This window comes from Rhinoraja longicauda, chromosome 8, assembly GCF_053455715.1.
Source record: "Rhinoraja longicauda isolate Sanriku21f chromosome 8, sRhiLon1.1, whole genome shotgun sequence".
NCBI lineage: Eukaryota > Metazoa > Chordata > Chondrichthyes > Rajiformes > Arhynchobatidae > Rhinoraja > Rhinoraja longicauda.
Window position 1 is genome coordinate 33,849,855 of NC_135960.1, and position 16,330 is coordinate 33,866,184.

Sequence of the window (16,330 nt, forward strand, 5' to 3'; positions counted from 1 at the left end):
GAAGAAACTTTATTGAATACACCAAACAGATTCTGCCCCACTAACCCTTTTTCACTAAGTAGGTTCAAGTCAATATTGGTGAAGTTAATGTCATCCACTGTGACAACCAAGTCAAGTCAAGTTTATTTGTCACATACACATACACGATGTGCAGTGACATGAAAGTGGCAATGCCTGCGGATTGTGCAAAAAAAGAATTACAGTTACAGCATATAAATTAAAGTTAATACAGAAAAGACAAAATTTAGTCCCTGGAGTTATAATAGTTAACAGTCCTGATGGCCTGTGGGAAGAAACTCCGTCTCATCCTCTCCGTTTTCACAGCATGACAGCGTAGGCGTTTGCCTGACGGTAGCAACTGGAACAGTCCGTTGCTGGGGTGGCAGGGGTCCCCCATAATCTTGCTTGCTCTCGATCTACACCTTCTGATGTATAGGTCCTGCAGGGGGGCAAGTGTAGTTCCCATGGTGCGTTCTGCCGAACGCACTACTCTCTGCAGGGCCCTCCTGTCCTGGGCAGAGCTGTTCCCAAACCAGACTGCAATGTTGCCGGACAGGATGCTCTCTACAGCCCCAGAGTAGAAGCATTGAAGGATCCTCAGAGACACTCTGAATTTCCTCAGCTGTTTAAGGTGGTAAAGGCGCTGCTTTGCCTTACCCACCAGTGCGGCAATGTGTGTTGTCCATGTCAGATCCTCTTTGATGTGGACTCCCAGATATTTAAAACTGCTCACCCTATCCACAGTAGACCCATTTATTTCCTGTAGCGTGTACGTCCTTGGATGTTGAGCCCTTCTAAAGTCCACAATCAGCTCCTTAGTTTTTTTGACATTCAAGAGGAGGCTATTGTCTCCTCTGTTGCTCTTCTGAGCAACCCTGTTGCTTTTACCTTTCCATAATCTGTCCTATCTGCTCCTCTATCTCCCAGTGATTATTGGGAGGCCTGTAGGATAATCCCACTGGAGTGATTGAACTGGTTTTATTTTTGAGCTCCACCCATATTGCCTCAGGGGATGAACCTTCCAATATGTGTTCTGTAAGGACCACTATGACATTCTCCTTGATCAGTAATGCAATTTCACTGTTTTTTAACCTCATTTTATCTCCCTCTCGATCATGACTGAAGCATCAAAACCCAGGAATGTTAAGATGCCAGTCTTGTCCTGCTTGCAACCAAGTGTCCATAATGGCCACAACATCATAGTTCCATGCACTAATCCAAGCTTTAAGTCTTCAGCTTTACCCAAGATGCTCCATGCACTGGAATAACCACAGTTTCGACAAATCAGCAGGATCATCCTGTTCGATGACACCAAACAGAACCTCTCCACTGCTTCACTAGCTTCCTTTGCTCACCAAAAGTTTGCTCTTTACACTTGGTATTTTGTGAAGCATTTGTGAAGTAATGTTCAAAATTTAATAACCAATTTGTATTTTCCAGAATCTGTCCTCTGAAGTGATAATACAGCATAACACCTTGCCAGATGGGGTCAAGATCTCTTATACATCGCACTGCAGCGGTGAAGAATCTGAGAGCAAAGTTGAAGGAATCTGCTCAAACGTGAAGATTAATCAGGAGGCAAGTTGAGACTCAGGCTCTTATTGTAGGAAATAACAAGGACATTTCCAAAAATCGTAAAGGCTATTCAATATGGAAGAGAAATTCAACATTGGAGGGAAAGGGGGAATATAAATTCCAGCAGGAAGCATATATTTTGTACTCTGAGCTTATCTCTCAGGAAGACTCTTGTGAGCATATTTTACAGTTAGTTCTATAACATGATAGTTGCATTCCTAAGGAACCTCACATTATAGCAAATGGTATTGCAAAAACAATTAGGCAAGGTGGGAAAAGAGTCTAGAGAGTTTCAGACTCACAAGATGTTTTTTCAATAGCTAAATGTTTATTTTTGTTACTAATACGGAAGGCTGCGTGTTACCTGTATATCGTTCAAGGATCACTGAAAGCAAATGCTTGTCATTTTCAATGAATCATCCTGCATGAAAACTGACCGATTGTGTTCATAAGTGACAACAGTGTCTGATTTTACAGGGGGGTAACATGGAAACAGTCTTTTTTTTACCTGGGTTGTTTGTTTTTGGCTGTTTCTCTACTTGTCAATTTCCAAATGAGCTTCTAAATGGTTCTGAGTTCTCGATTGAAATTGTATCATAACCTATTTGATCCGCATAATTCAAATAGTGTTTCCAAATTTATCAACCGCTTGATATTTAATTCATGTTAGGGAAACACGCATTATAGCAGCACTATGATCTGCTGGAAAGCTCTCCAATCTGATTATGAGAACTTTTTTAAACCACTGGAGAATTCATCACTGTACAAGAATATCCAGACAATGAAAGCCAAAATAAGAACAATCACTTGGAATTTATATCCAAAATAAGAAATGATCTTGAAGGGGAAGTAAATGGAATAATTTCAGAATATCATATAAAATAAATTGCACAGTTAATCACAATAGGTTGAAGGAGGAATGAGACATATTAATTATTTAATCGAGGTTTGTGGAAATGTAATGGTATGTTTCCCAAGCTATCTATCAAATATTGTATGAAGCGTTAAAAAAAGGAAAAATGTCAATGGATTATGTTGCTACACAGAACTTCTTGGTTCCTTGAAAATATTGATGATGTTCTTTTTTGCCTTTCCCAGATAAGTTTCACAGTCACAATAACTGCAGATCAGTGCCTGTCAAAGACCGAATCCCTTGAGATCAAACCTTTGGGTTTCACAGAGAATTTAGAAATCAGCTTAAAGACAGAATGTGACTGTAAATGTGACGACAGACTTGGTGTCTCTAAACACTGCAACAACAAGGGTGCGGTCAAGTGTGGGATATGCAGGTGAAACATATATCTAAAAAAATATTTCATCTTTCTTGCCAAACAGTCTTTTTAACTTTAAACATTGAAAATGAGAAAAGCTGGAGGCATGCAATGCAGCAGGTCAGTCAGCATCTGTGAAGGAAATGGGCAGTCAGTGTTTCAGAAGATAGACACAAAATGCTGGAGTAACTCAGCAGGTCCCACCTGTGCAAAGAAGTGGCGGGCGCTGCCCTGCAGCTGCGGCTCGCCGGCAGTCTGTTTGTCTTTCTTCTTTCTTTGTCTATTTGTTAGTGTTAGATGTATGAAATAGCCTATCTTTAGCTGTGTATATGTGGTGGGGGGTGGGGGAAACCTTTTTAAAAATCTCTTCCTCAACGGAGATGCGACCCTTTCCGAGTCGTATCTCCGTTTGCGCTAAAAAAAAAAAATTTTTTAATTTAAAACGCGGGGCCTTCCATCACTCGGCCGCTGGACTTAACAGTGCCCGGTGCGGCCCGGCCGCGGGGCCTTCCATCGACCGGTACGGTCGCGGGACGGTTCAGCGCCAGTGGCGGCTCGGCCGCGGGGCCTTCCATCGCCCGGCGCGGCTCGGCCGCAGGACCTAACATCGCCCGGCACGGCTCGGACACGGGACTTTACATCGCTGGTGCGGCTCGGCCGCGGGACTTTACATCGCTGGTGCGGCTCGGCCGCGGGACTTTACATCGCTGGTGCGGCTCGGCCGCGGGACTTTACATCGCTGGTGCGGCTCGGCCGCGGGGCCTTCCATCGCCCGGCGCGGCTCGGCCGCGGGACTTAGCTGCGCACAGTACGGCCTCGGGGCCTTCCATCGCCCGGCTCGGCATGTTTCAGCGCCCGGTGCGGCTCGGCCGCGGGGACTTGGGCGTGGGGAAGAGAGCCAGGTAGGATGGGGCCAGGTTGTGGAAGGCTTTGTAGGTTATGAGGAGGATTTTGTACTGGATTCTCTGGGGGATGGGGAGCCAGTGGAGTTTGTAAAGGACGGGGGTGATATGGTCACGGATCGGGGTGTGGGTGAGTAGACGGGCAGCGGAGTTTTGAATGTATTGAAGTTTACTGATGATTTTTGAGGGTGTTGCAGTAGTCCAGATGGGAGGTGATGAAGGCGTGGATGAGGGTTTCTGCAGCTGTGGAGGAGAGGGATGGACGGAGACGGGCAATGTTTTTGAGGTGGAAGAAGGCTGTCTTTGTGATGTGTTTGATGTGTTTGTCGAAGGAGAGGGTTTGATCAAAGATGATTCCAAGATTCCGGATGTGAGGGGAGGTGGATACTGGGAGACCATCAATGTTGAGGATGAAGTTTTGGGTGGATTTGGTGAGCGTTTTTGGACCAATGTATTTAAGTACAACACTTTAACTTCTGTATTTACCTCCCCTCTCACATCGGTCACAATTGGCCCTGCCCTTAATTTCTTTTCCCCTCTAGAACTTCTGTTCCCATTCTTCCGAGAGTCTTTTGCAATATCTCCTGTATTCCCTTTTACCTCATCTTCATATTCACAATTTGTTAACCCCTCCCCCCCACTACTTAGTTTAAAGCCACAGGTGTCACACTAGCAAACCTGCCTGCCAGAATGTTTGTCCCCCTGCTGTTAAGATGTAACCCGTCAATTTTGTACAAGTCACCCCTAGCCCAGAAGAGATCCCAGTGGTCCAGAAATCTAAATCCCTGCTCTCTGCACCAGCCCCTCAGCCATAAATTCATACCCTCTATCTCTCTGTTCCTGGCCTCACCAGCACGAGGTACCGGTAGCAGTCCAGAGATAACCACCTTCGACGTCCTACTTCTCAGTGTTTTCCCCAACTCTCTAAACTCCCGCTGTAGCACCTCCTTCCTCTTCCGCCCGACGTCATTCGTGCCCACGTGCACAACGACTTCAGGTTGATCGCCTTCCCTCACTAGGATTTTCTGAAGCCGGTCCGTGATGTGTTGAACCCTGACACCAGTAATTCATTGGTTGCCCATTGACGGTCGAGTCGCAGGTAGAAAAGGTCAAAAAGGCATTTGGCACATTGGCCTTCAGGCAGGTTTTGAGTAGAGAAGTTGGGAGGTTATGTTGCAATTGTATAAAATATTGATGAGGCTGCATTTAGAGTATTGTCTTTATTTCTGGGCATCATGTTATAGGAAAGATGTTGCCAAGCTGGAAAAGGTACAGACAAAAATGACAAGGATGGTGCCAGTACTAGAGGGTCTGAGCTGTCGGGAGAGGTTGAGTAGGCTGGAACTCTAATCTCAGGAGCGCAGGGGGATGAGGGGTGCTCTTATAGAGATGTATAAAATCATGAGAGGAATAGATCGAGTAGATGCACAGAGTCTCTTGCCCAGAGTAGGTGAATCGAGGATCAGAGGACATGGTGAAGGGGAAAAGATTTAATAGGAATCCGAGGGGTAACCTTTTTCACACAAAGGGTGGTGGGTGTATGAACAAGCTGTCAGAGGAGGTAGTTGAGGCAGGGACTATCCCAACATTTAAGAAACAGTTAGATGCATGGATAGCAAAGGTTTGGAGGAATATGGGCCAAACGCAGGCAGGTGGGACTAATGTAACTCGGATGTTGGCTGGTGTGGGCAAGTTGGGCCAAAGGGCCTGTTTCCATGCTGTATCATTCCATAACTCTGACTCTATAATGTTCTATTTGTTTTGTGCCCTGCTACATTCTCAGAACATTCCAAGCAATGGGCAACCAATGAATTACTTTTGAAATACAGTCATCGGTCAATGTAGGCAATGAAATAGGCGTTTGGATGGTGGATGGCTTTTACTGATTACTCTTTATCACTTTATCACTAATGACAATTAGTTGTTCAATTAGAAGAGCTGAGTTTGTTATTCCTCTTGCTAGTTGTGCTCAGGGTTGGATTGGCAAGTTTTGCGAGTGTGAAGTTGGCAAGCGCTCTACTCAAGAACTGGATGCAGCATGTCGTAGAGATAACACATCGACCACCTGCAGCAACCAAGGAGACTGTATTTGTGGTGCATGCACTTGCCACACTAATCCCAACAAGAAAATTTATGGCAAGTACTGCGAATGTGATGACCAGAACTGTGAGCGAAATTTGGGCAAACTGTGTGCTGGTGAGTATTTTTTGTGACATTTCATGATTTGTTTATTTAAAAGAAACTGTCAGATGAAACTAGCCCTAATGTCTCAAATTTAATTTTCAAAGCATGTTGGATGATCCTCTGTGACTTGTGGACTCATAATATTCCAAAACTAGATAACTATTCAATTCATAAAGCCTGGCATGCAGTTTAGAATCAATATATTGCTCGAGTGCCAATTCTAATCTCTGGTTCTAAATCTGGGCAGTTTGCACATACTCCCCAGGATATTGCCAGCTCCTCCCAGGAGATCAGTTTTCCACCCGTTTCCAAAAGTGCAGGCTGGTAGGTAAATTCGCCGCTATAAATTGCCCATAATGTGGAGGTATGTGGTAGAATTGAGAGGGAACTGATGGGATTGTGTGGAGAATAAATGGCTGGGAACTGAATATTCAGGGGTACACAACATATAGAAAAGACAGACAGGTGGGCAGAGGGGGTGGGGTCGCTCTGTTGGTGAGTAATGATATTCACTCCCTTGCAAGGGGTGACATAGAATCAGGAGATGTAGAATCAGTATGGGTAGAAATGAGGAATTGTAAGGGTAAAAAGACCCTAATGGGAGTTATCTACAGGCCCCCAAACAGTAGCCTCGACATAGGGTGTAAGTTGATTGAGGAGCTAAAATTGGCATGTCGCAAATGTAAGGCTAAGGTGGTTATGAGAGATTTCAACATGCAGGTAGACTGGGAAAATCAGGTTGGTAATGGACCCCAGGAAAGAGAGTTTGTGGAGTGTCTCCGAGATGGATTCTTAGAACAGCTTGTACTGGAGCCTACTAGGGAGAAGGCAATTCTGGATTTAGTGTTGTGTAATGAACCTGATCTGATAAGGGGACTCGAGGTAAAAGAGCCATTAGGATGCAGTGATCACAATATGATACGTTTTACTCTACAAATTGAGAGGGAGAAGGGAAAATCGGAAGTGTCGGTATTACAGTATAGCAAAGGGGATTACAGAGGCATGAGGCAGGAACTGGCCAGAATTGACTGGAAGGAGGCCCTCGCAGGGAAGACAGTGGAACAGCAATGGCAGATATTCCTGGGAATAATGCAGAAGTTGCAGGATCAATTTATCCCAAAGAGGAGGAAAGATTCCAAGGGGAGTAAGAGACACCCGTGGCTGACAAGGGAAGTCAAGGACAGCATAAAAATAAAAGAGCAGCAGTACAACAAAGCAAAGAAGAGTGGGAAGCCAGAGGATTGGGACTCTTTTAAAGAGCAACAGAAGATGACTAAGAAGGCAAAACGGGGAAAAAGATGAGGTACGAGGGTAAACTAGCCAATAATATAAAGGAGGATAGTAAAAGCTTTTTTAGGTATGTAAAGAGGAAAAAAATAGTCAAGGCAAATGTGGGTCCCTTGAAGACAGAAGCAGGGGAATTTATTATGGGATACAAGGAGATGGCAGACGAGTTGAACCGGTACTTTGGATCTGTCTTCACTAAGGAAGATACAAGCAATCTCCCAGATGTTCTAGTGGGCAGAGATCCTAGGGTGACGGAGGAACTGAAGGAAATCCACATTAGGCAGGAAATGGTGTTGTGTAGACTGATGGGACTGAAGGCTGATAAATCCCCAGGGCCTGATGGTCTGCATCCCAGAGTACTTAAGGAGGTGGCGCTAGAAATTGTGGACGCATTGGTGATCATTTTCCAATGTTCTATAGATTCAGGATCAGTTCCTGTGGATTGGAGGGTAGCTAATGTTGTCACACTTTTTAAGAAAGGAGGGAGAGAGAAAACGGGAAATTATAGACCAGTTAGTCTGACATCAGTGGTGGGGAAGATGCTGGAGTCAATTAAAAGACGAAATTGCGGAGCATTTGGATAGTAGTAACAGGATTGTTCCGAGTCAGCATGGATTTACGAAGGGGAAATCATGCTTGACTAATCTTCTGGAATTCTTTGAGGATGTAACCAGGAAAATTGACAGGGGAGAGCCGGTGGATGTGGTGTACCTTGACTTTCAGAAAGCCTTTGACAAGGTTCCACATAGGAGATAAGTGGGCAAAATTAGGGCACATGGTATTGGAGGTAGGGTACTGACATGGATAGAAAATGTCAGGGCTTTTCCGCAGGGCTTGATGGTCTGCATCCCAGGCTACTCAAGGAGGTGGTTCTGGAAATCATGGACACATTGGTGATCATTTTCTAATGTTCAATAGATTCAGGATCAGTTCCTGTGGATTGGAGGGTAACTAATGTTGTCATACTTTTCAAGAAAGGAGCGAGAGAGAAAACGGGGAATTATAGACCAGTTAGCCTGACATCGGTGGTGGGGAAGATGCTGGAGTCAATTACTAAAGAGGTAACAATGGCACATTTGGATAGCAGTAAAAGGATGGGTCCAAGTCAGCATGGATTTATGAAGGGGAAATCCTGCTTGACTAATCTTCTGGAATTTATTGAGGATGTGACAAGTAAAATGGATGAAGGAGAGCCAGTGGATGTAGTGTATCTAGACTTTCAGAAAGCCTTTGATAAGGTCCCACACGGGTGATTGGTGAGCAAAATTAGAGCACATGGTATTGGGGGTAGGGTATTGACATGGATAGAGAATTGGTTGGCAGACAGGAAGGAAAGAGTAGGAATAAATGGATCCTTTTCAGAATGGCAGGTAGTGGCGAGAAGAGTGCCGCAAGGCTCGGTGCTGGGGCCGTAACTGTTTTCAATAATATTAATGATTTGGATGATGGAATTAGAAGTAACACTAGCAAGTTTGCAGATGACACAAAGCTGGGTGGCAGTGTGAACTGTGAAGAGGATGTTTGGAGGTTGCAGGGTGACTTGGAAAGGTTGAATGAGTGGACAGATGCAGGGCAGATGCAGTATAATGTAGACAAATGTGAGGTTATCCACTTTGGTGGCAAAAACAAGGAGGCAGATTATTATCTCAATGGGGTCAGATTAGGTAAAGGGGAAGTGCAACGAGACCTGGGTGTCCTTGCATGCCAGTCACTGAACGTAAGCGTGCAGGTATAGCAGGCAGTGGAGAAAGCTAATGGCATGTTGGCCTTCATAACGTGAGGATTTCAGTATAGGAGTAAAGAGGTTCTTCTGCAGTTGTACAGGGCCCTGGTGAGACCACATCTGGAGTATTGTGTGCAGTTTTGGTCTCCTAATTTAAGGAAGGGCGTCCTTACTATTGAGGCAGTGCAGCGCAGGTTCACGAGGTTAATCCCTGGGATGGTGGGACTGCCATATGGGGATAGATTGGAAAGACTGGGCTTGTATTCAATGGAGTTTAGAAGGATGAGAGGGGCTCTTATAGAGACATATAAAATTATAAAAGGACTGGACAAGCTAGATGCAGGAAAAATGTTCCCAATGTTGGGGGAGTCCAGAACCACGGGCCACTGTCTAAGAATAAAAGGGAGGCAGGCACAGGTTACTGATTGGGGATGATCAGCCATGATCACAATGAATGGTGGTGCTGGCTCAAAGGGCCAAATGGCCGCCTCCTGCACCTATTTTCTATGTTTCTATGTAAAAATAGGAAGGAGGTAGCATATTACTGGAGAACTAAAGGATCTATAGTTTAGAAGTGACAGATAACAAATACACAATTATATGAAATAGCAATAAAAGAAAATAAAGTTATAAAAATACTCAAACACTTGGATTATTTTTTAAAAGATAGAATAAAAATCTAAAAAAGGTTATTTGAAGCTGTCTCATTAAGTACAGTGTTCAATTCTGGTCATCTATATACTAAAACTCTTGTTTGTTTGTTTGTTCCTGAACTACAGCCAAAACGGTACATGATAGCGTGACAATTTTAGGCCCACCTTACTCACCGTCGTCCCTTTGGTGCTAATGGAAGAAGTTTAATTGAAATCTGTGTTATATTTTGTGAACATGTTAAAGTTTAAATCTATCTCCTAGGGAGGTGGGGGGGGGGGGGGGGGGGGGTTGGAGGGGGGAGGGAGGGAAATTGTCCTTTCCAGCAACTTCAATATATTAATGTAAAAAGTTGGTTGAACAATATTATGTAAAAGTTATTGTTCTAATTTGAACAATCCTAGAAGCGAGTTCGATAGTGCTAGCGGAATCAAGGGATATGGGGAGAAGGCAGGAACGGGGTACTGATTGTGGATGATCAGCCATGATCACGGTGAATGGCAGTGCTGGCTCGAAGGGAGAGGGGAGGAGGGAGGATAAGGGGGGTTAAGGGGGGAGGAGAGGAGGGGCAGGAGGAGAGGTTGCTGCACCAATGCAGGAGAGGTTTGGGCCCAACGGGTCCACTTGGTCTAGTTGTATTATAAAAAGGTACAGAGGCACAAGGAGGTGGCACTAAAGATTTGTAATGATATGATGGTGAGGTTACTCTCAGCAGGAAAGAATGAACAGGCTATTCTTTTGAAAAAGGAAGGCTGTGCAGTGACTAATAGAAGTTTTTAAATATGAGAATAGATAGAGCAAAAGTTTCAGCTGTTTGAAAGAGCAAAAATTATGATGCACCAGTATAAAGTATATTAATCAAGAAATCAATTATTGTACATGGAAAAAAGTGAGAATGTGGATCTTGCCATGGTGAAGAATGGTTGAAGGAAGCAGTTCTTTAGCGTATGATGGACAAGCTATTCATGCACAGATGAGAAAGGAGAACTGGAAGCTTGATTTGAACAGAATGGATGTGTTTTCTACAAAGAATTCCATGTGATACCCTGTACGAATAAAATTGGTATAACTAAGTCCAGATATAATCATAAATACAATCACACAGATTATAAATTATACAAGCATGATTGTTTACTTTCTTCCCTGGTGTTAATTTTCAGGACATGGAAAATGTGATTGTGAAAAATGTCAATGCGATCCAGGTTTTGAAGGAAGTGCCTGTGAGTGTGCAAAGGCTTTTGAGCAATGTAAACAGTACAAAGAGAGTACAATCTGCAGTGGAAGAGGAAGCTGCAGCTGTAATAAGTGCAAATGCAATTCCGGTTATCAACTTCCATATTGTAAAGAATGCCCAGGCTGTTCATCTCCATGCTCAGCTAATGTGTAAGTTCCCACCTAATTTTGGTACATTTAAAAATTACAGATTAATCTTATTGTGGCCTACAGCATGCAGAAACACAAACAAGAGACTTAGCAGCTGGACTGGCAGTTCTTTGAGATTTAGACCAACAATGGGGTGCCACAATTGCACAACAAATACAGTCATTGCCTCGCAGGTCTTCTGACCCGAGTTCACTCATGTCCTCAGGTGCTTTCTATGTGGAGTTTTCATATTCTCCCTCTGACCATGTGGGCTACCTCCAGGTGGTCTGGATTCCTCCCACATCTCAAATAAGTTGTTAGGTTAATTGGCTATTATGAAATACCAATTTGTGGGTGACTTGTTGAGAGTGGTGGGAGTTAAGGGAAAGGTAAGGAAAACAAAGTAGGTTTAGTGTAAAATGTATGCTTAATGGTCAGCATGGACTCTGTGGCAACAAAATATTAAACATTGTGTCGCAAACATTATGGTGCCCTGGAATGGGGGGGGACTATGTATTAACACTGCTGTAATTTCTACATAGTGAAACCAAAATGTATAAAAATGGTCATTTATTAAAATCTGACAATGTGCACTTTAACCACCTGTGATTTTTTTCTATTACAAATCTCAAATTGTGGAGTACAGAGGCAAATAAATAAATGATGGGTCTTTGTCCCAAACATTATGGAGGACACTAAGTGTTCTCTGTGTGGAATTTACACATTTTTCCTGGGACCACATGAGATTCCTCTGGGTGCTCTTGTTTCCCTCCGAAAGGTGTATGGGTTGTGAGATTAATAAGCCACTTTTAACTCCCCAAATGTGTAGGTGGTAGGTTATTCCCTTATCATGTATCTGTACACTGTGAATGGCTTGATTGTAAACATGTATTGTCTCTCCACTGATTTGTTGGCACGCAACAAAAGCATTTTATTGTACCTCAGTTCATGTGACAATAAACTAAAACCGAAATGAAATTAAGTGGGAGAATCTGAGGGAGTTGTTGAGAATGATGGCAGAATGAAAATAGGACTAATGTAGGATTTGTGAAAATAGGTGGGGTTTATGATCAGTATGGGATTGGTGTTTCCATGCTGTGCCTCTCTATGTTGTTTTACAATATTGACTTATCTTGGGTTGTAATAATGGAATATGTAGTAAGCTGTACAAAGCATGTAGCCTGTGACATCTGTATTTCACTTGTTATTTAAAACAGAAATTGTGTGGAATGCCTTGGATTTTCAAGCGGTACATTTGAAAAAAACTGCACTGAATCCTGTAGAAATATCGAAATCACTTTAGTGGATAAGCTAAAAGAGCAGAAAATGTGTAAAGAGAAGGACTCAAAGAACTGCTGGATGAATTTCGTCATGAAGGAGTTAGATGGAGTTGCCAACTATCATGTGACTATCTTGAAGAAAACAGGTTTGCCTAAATATTTTTTTGTAAGGCAACAGTCATGTACACAGAAGTGTTTCAATTAAAAATTGCCAGTTTCATTTTATTTTTGTTCTTGGACTAGCATATGGCATTTATTTTAATATTCATGGCTGAAATAAAGGTATCATTGGCAAGGCTGACAATTATTGCCCTTCTTTTTTTTGCCCTCTTTGTGTGTATGAAGTTATTGGACTAACATGAAATTTTAATGGTCATGTATGTTGAAGTAGTAAATATAGGTTGAAATAAAGCATATCGATTGGTTCCAGGTTCAATCTTTGATGAATAAGTTCATCTGTTTCTTTCAATGTATGCAGGCTTTAATGGAGCTTAATTTTTTTCCTGCTCTGAAACATTTCAATCAAGAAAAGTAACTCTGCGATGTTTCAATCAAGAATAGTACCTGTGTTGGAGTATGCAATATTTTTGCATGTGTTTGTGCATCCTTAATTTATTTGATAGGTTAGTGATAACCCTGCAAGAAATACAGAGACCTGGACTAATAATTGGGAGATGTGAGATCATGTCTCACCAATCAGTTTAAATTTATTAAGTAAATTTATAATAAAATGCTGGTGTTGGTAATGGTGACTGTGAAATTACCAGATTGCTGAAATTTCTTTAACCATATTGTCCTTTGGGTGACAAATCAACCCAATGCTGAGGCCAAAATAATCAGACCATTGCAATAAAGGTGACCATAACATCTGAGACATCTGTTTCATTGAGAGTCATCAATAGCCTGACATTTACTACTAAATCATACCTTTCAAACAGCTTCTCAGATTCTTCCACCCCTATCTATGACTTATTTGTAAACATTTATAATTTGATGCCTGTCTTTTGTGCTATCAATTTTAAATAACTGAGTGGCAAAGCAGCATACAGTCATGAGGAAATGGTCATTGGATCCCTCAACAATATCAAACATTGGCAAGGAAATCTCCACCCCTCACTTAATAAATTAATGGAAAGGACATAAGAATAAGGGCTATAACATAGTCTAATTAAAGGAATATCATCCATCACCAAGTGTGACACAGTACATATTTCCCACCTTGGCAAGGACGGGGGCACTAAAACAAGATGTAGTTCTTATCACACAGTGACATCCATTTACTATACCGAAGGTAGACACAAAATGCTGGAGTAACTCAGCGGGTCAGGCAGTATCTCAGGAGAGAAGGAATGGTGGCAACACCTGTCAAATATGAAAAAAATAGCTTCAGAAAACAGTACTAGTAATCCAGCAGTGTGGATATTCATTTTTCATTTATATAATTGTAGGAAGACGGAACAAGTTTTCTGATGGTGGAATTATTCAGATAGACCAATCATATATCTTAATGGTGTACACAAGAATTGTTAACGTTGATGGCACTTCTCTGTGACCACCTATTTTGCTTTCTAATTTCAGAATGTCCTCAACCCACAAATGTCATTGCCATTGTTGCTGGCGGAGTGGCTGGTGTATTGCTGATTGGACTGGTTATTCTCCTGATCTGGAAGATGCTGGTTGAACTATACGACAGAAGAGAATATAAAAAATTTGAAAAAGAGAAAGGAAAAGCAAAATGGAATGCAGTATGTAGAAATGTTTGTTAAACTATGAAGGGGAACCTGGCAGAGGGGGGGTCACTGGAAACGGAGGGACTGTTGCCACGTGCGGCAGCAGGCAGTAGATAGGAATGTTCGTTGAACTTTTGTACATTTTTTTATCACCAAAACGTAGTGACACTTGTGTACTGCCTAGGTGAGGTCTGCTACATGATTTTATAGGGTTATATGCAAAACAAAACATTTCACTGTACCTAGGTACATATGACAAAGTATCATCATCATCAATTTATACATATTATTAAAATTGGCATAACTATCTAGCGATGCCATTTTAACATCTTGTGGCAGCAGGCAATGGCAACCTCTGGATAAAAATGCATCTGTATTTACAGTTTATTTTCCTACAACTAGTATCACATTTTTAATTGGACCTTGATATCTGTGGCAATAGTACTGGTTTGGTTTTAAATGGCCTGTATGCGATAGGTCAATGTTCTGAGATCGCCAGTTATCTTGCATCATGGATTATGCAGTTTTTTTCCCACTGTGGTCCAGAGTGCAATCTTTCGAATGAAGTCCAGCTCCCAACATAATAGTGAAGCCAGAACATTCATTAACATTCAAAATCACTCAGTATTTTTACAATTGCATTTCCCTTATCTTTTTCCATAAAGGATCCTTTTCCATAAGTATATGAGCTGTATTATAATATATCACAGTACTCTCCAATGAGAGGCGATGGTTGGTTTTGGCAGGATTGGAAAACAAAAGAATGGGATACAGGCAGCGGGTCTCAAATGAAGAAATGAAGGGCCTAAACCTTTGTTGGCTTGGAAGTTTACTCCTGGTTCCTCACCTCCTCAAGATAACTAAAAATAAAACATAAAATATTTTAGGACTGCTTCTGACTCAGATCTGTCTCTTGCTGGAATAGCCAGGTAGAAAACTCATTGCCACATTTTATACTGGTGATAATTAACGACAGGATGAAATGATGTCATGGAGAAGGTTTTTTATGCAACATCAACTGTTCACTTATTTAATTATATCCAAAGAGGTAGCATTAACATTTACATTTAGATTTCAGTTTAATTACTGGGGTAATCATAAGGGGTTTGCCTTACATTATTTGAAATGAAGACACAAAGTTAAGATTCTAATGAAAGCTGCTATCATGAAAGGAGAAGTGAGGGGGGGGGTTAAGGAATTAATTAGCAGAAATTTTAAAATTAGGAATGGATGTGGCAAAGAAGACAGAAATAGTGTTTCCACTGGTCAAGGGATCTACAATGAGGTGAAACATATTTAAGATTAATACAAAAGATTTTGCATGGAAACAGAAGTAATGATTATGCAAAGGACTATATGGGATTGCAGAGTTTCCACTGAGTAGAGCTCCCACGTTCTCTTCTGACTCACTGGTTTTCCAATCCCCGTGCTCATAGGATTCTGCTCCCGTGTTCCCTTGCAATCGGGGGCTCCGATTGCCATGCTTCCTTCTCACTCACTGGGGCTGCAGTCCCCTTGCTCCTTTCCCACTCTCTGGGCCCCAGTTCCCACACTTCATTACCTGGTTACGGATTTATTATAATGCTATGTAACATCTAAAAAAAAGTAAATGAAAAGAAGGTTAGGGTATTAATCAAAATGACATCCAAGAACATCCTCTGGTACAGCACCATCAAAATCCTCAACACGCCGGATTGTCAGTTTAACTGCAGTGGTTCTATTTCAGCAGATGAGGATTAAATGTTCTAAAGGATGTTCAACAGTCAGAAAGCCATGTTACTTTTAATTTTATGAACTATTGCAATATTTGAAATGAAAAATCAGTTGAAATTATTCCCTATATAAAGATCCAGAGCTTGATTGGTTTAATCTTAATTTTAATCTTAATTAAATGGTTGTGACTTAATGAAACAAATGTTTACTAGCATAGCAGTGGTTTCCAAGACAGTTTTACTTGTCTGATAATAACTGAGCATAAGCACCAGTATCGACTGGTTGGGTCAAATGATTGATGTCTTTAGTGTATTTTGTGGTTCTTTGCAATTCCTTCTTGATTTTTTTTCCAGAAATTAACTGCTTTCTTTTTCTTAATTATTTCCACCAGGGTGATAACCCACTGTTTAAACAGGCCACGACTGTTACCGTAAATCCCAACTTCAATGATGACTGAAGATTTCAATAGAGATATGATTAGTTTTGAGTGGTAGGTTTGCATAAATAGATATTTTAAAAGGATTAACTTTACAGCCAAGAGTTTTTACAGCAATTTTATATTATGAAAATCACCTTTAATACGTTATTAGAACAGATTTTTACTGAGAAAAAGTTAAGAAAATACGGATGCATTGCTGTTGTTTTCAGTCAG

The 16,330-nt window shown here is 41.7% G+C and overlaps 1 protein-coding gene across 2 annotated transcripts in view; it reads left to right on the plus strand.

Moving 5' to 3' along the window:
• Window positions 1-16,330, plus strand: part of itgb2 (integrin, beta 2) — a 74,830-nt gene that overhangs the window by 53,857 nt on the left and 4,643 nt on the right. For both annotated transcript variants that reach the window (XM_078403587.1, XM_078403586.1), the window contains exons 10-16: window positions 1,441-1,578; window positions 2,674-2,864; window positions 5,712-5,944; window positions 10,754-10,976; window positions 12,173-12,381; window positions 13,814-13,980; window positions 16,070-16,168. In XM_078403587.1, the coding sequence (XP_078259713.1) occupies window positions 1,441-1,578; window positions 2,674-2,864; window positions 5,712-5,944; window positions 10,754-10,976; window positions 12,173-12,381; window positions 13,814-13,980; window positions 16,070-16,135 (1,227 nt within the window). In that variant the 3' untranslated portion in view covers window positions 16,136-16,168. The remainder of the gene's footprint in view (window positions 1-1,440; window positions 1,579-2,673; window positions 2,865-5,711; window positions 5,945-10,753; window positions 10,977-12,172; window positions 12,382-13,813; window positions 13,981-16,069; window positions 16,169-16,330) is intronic.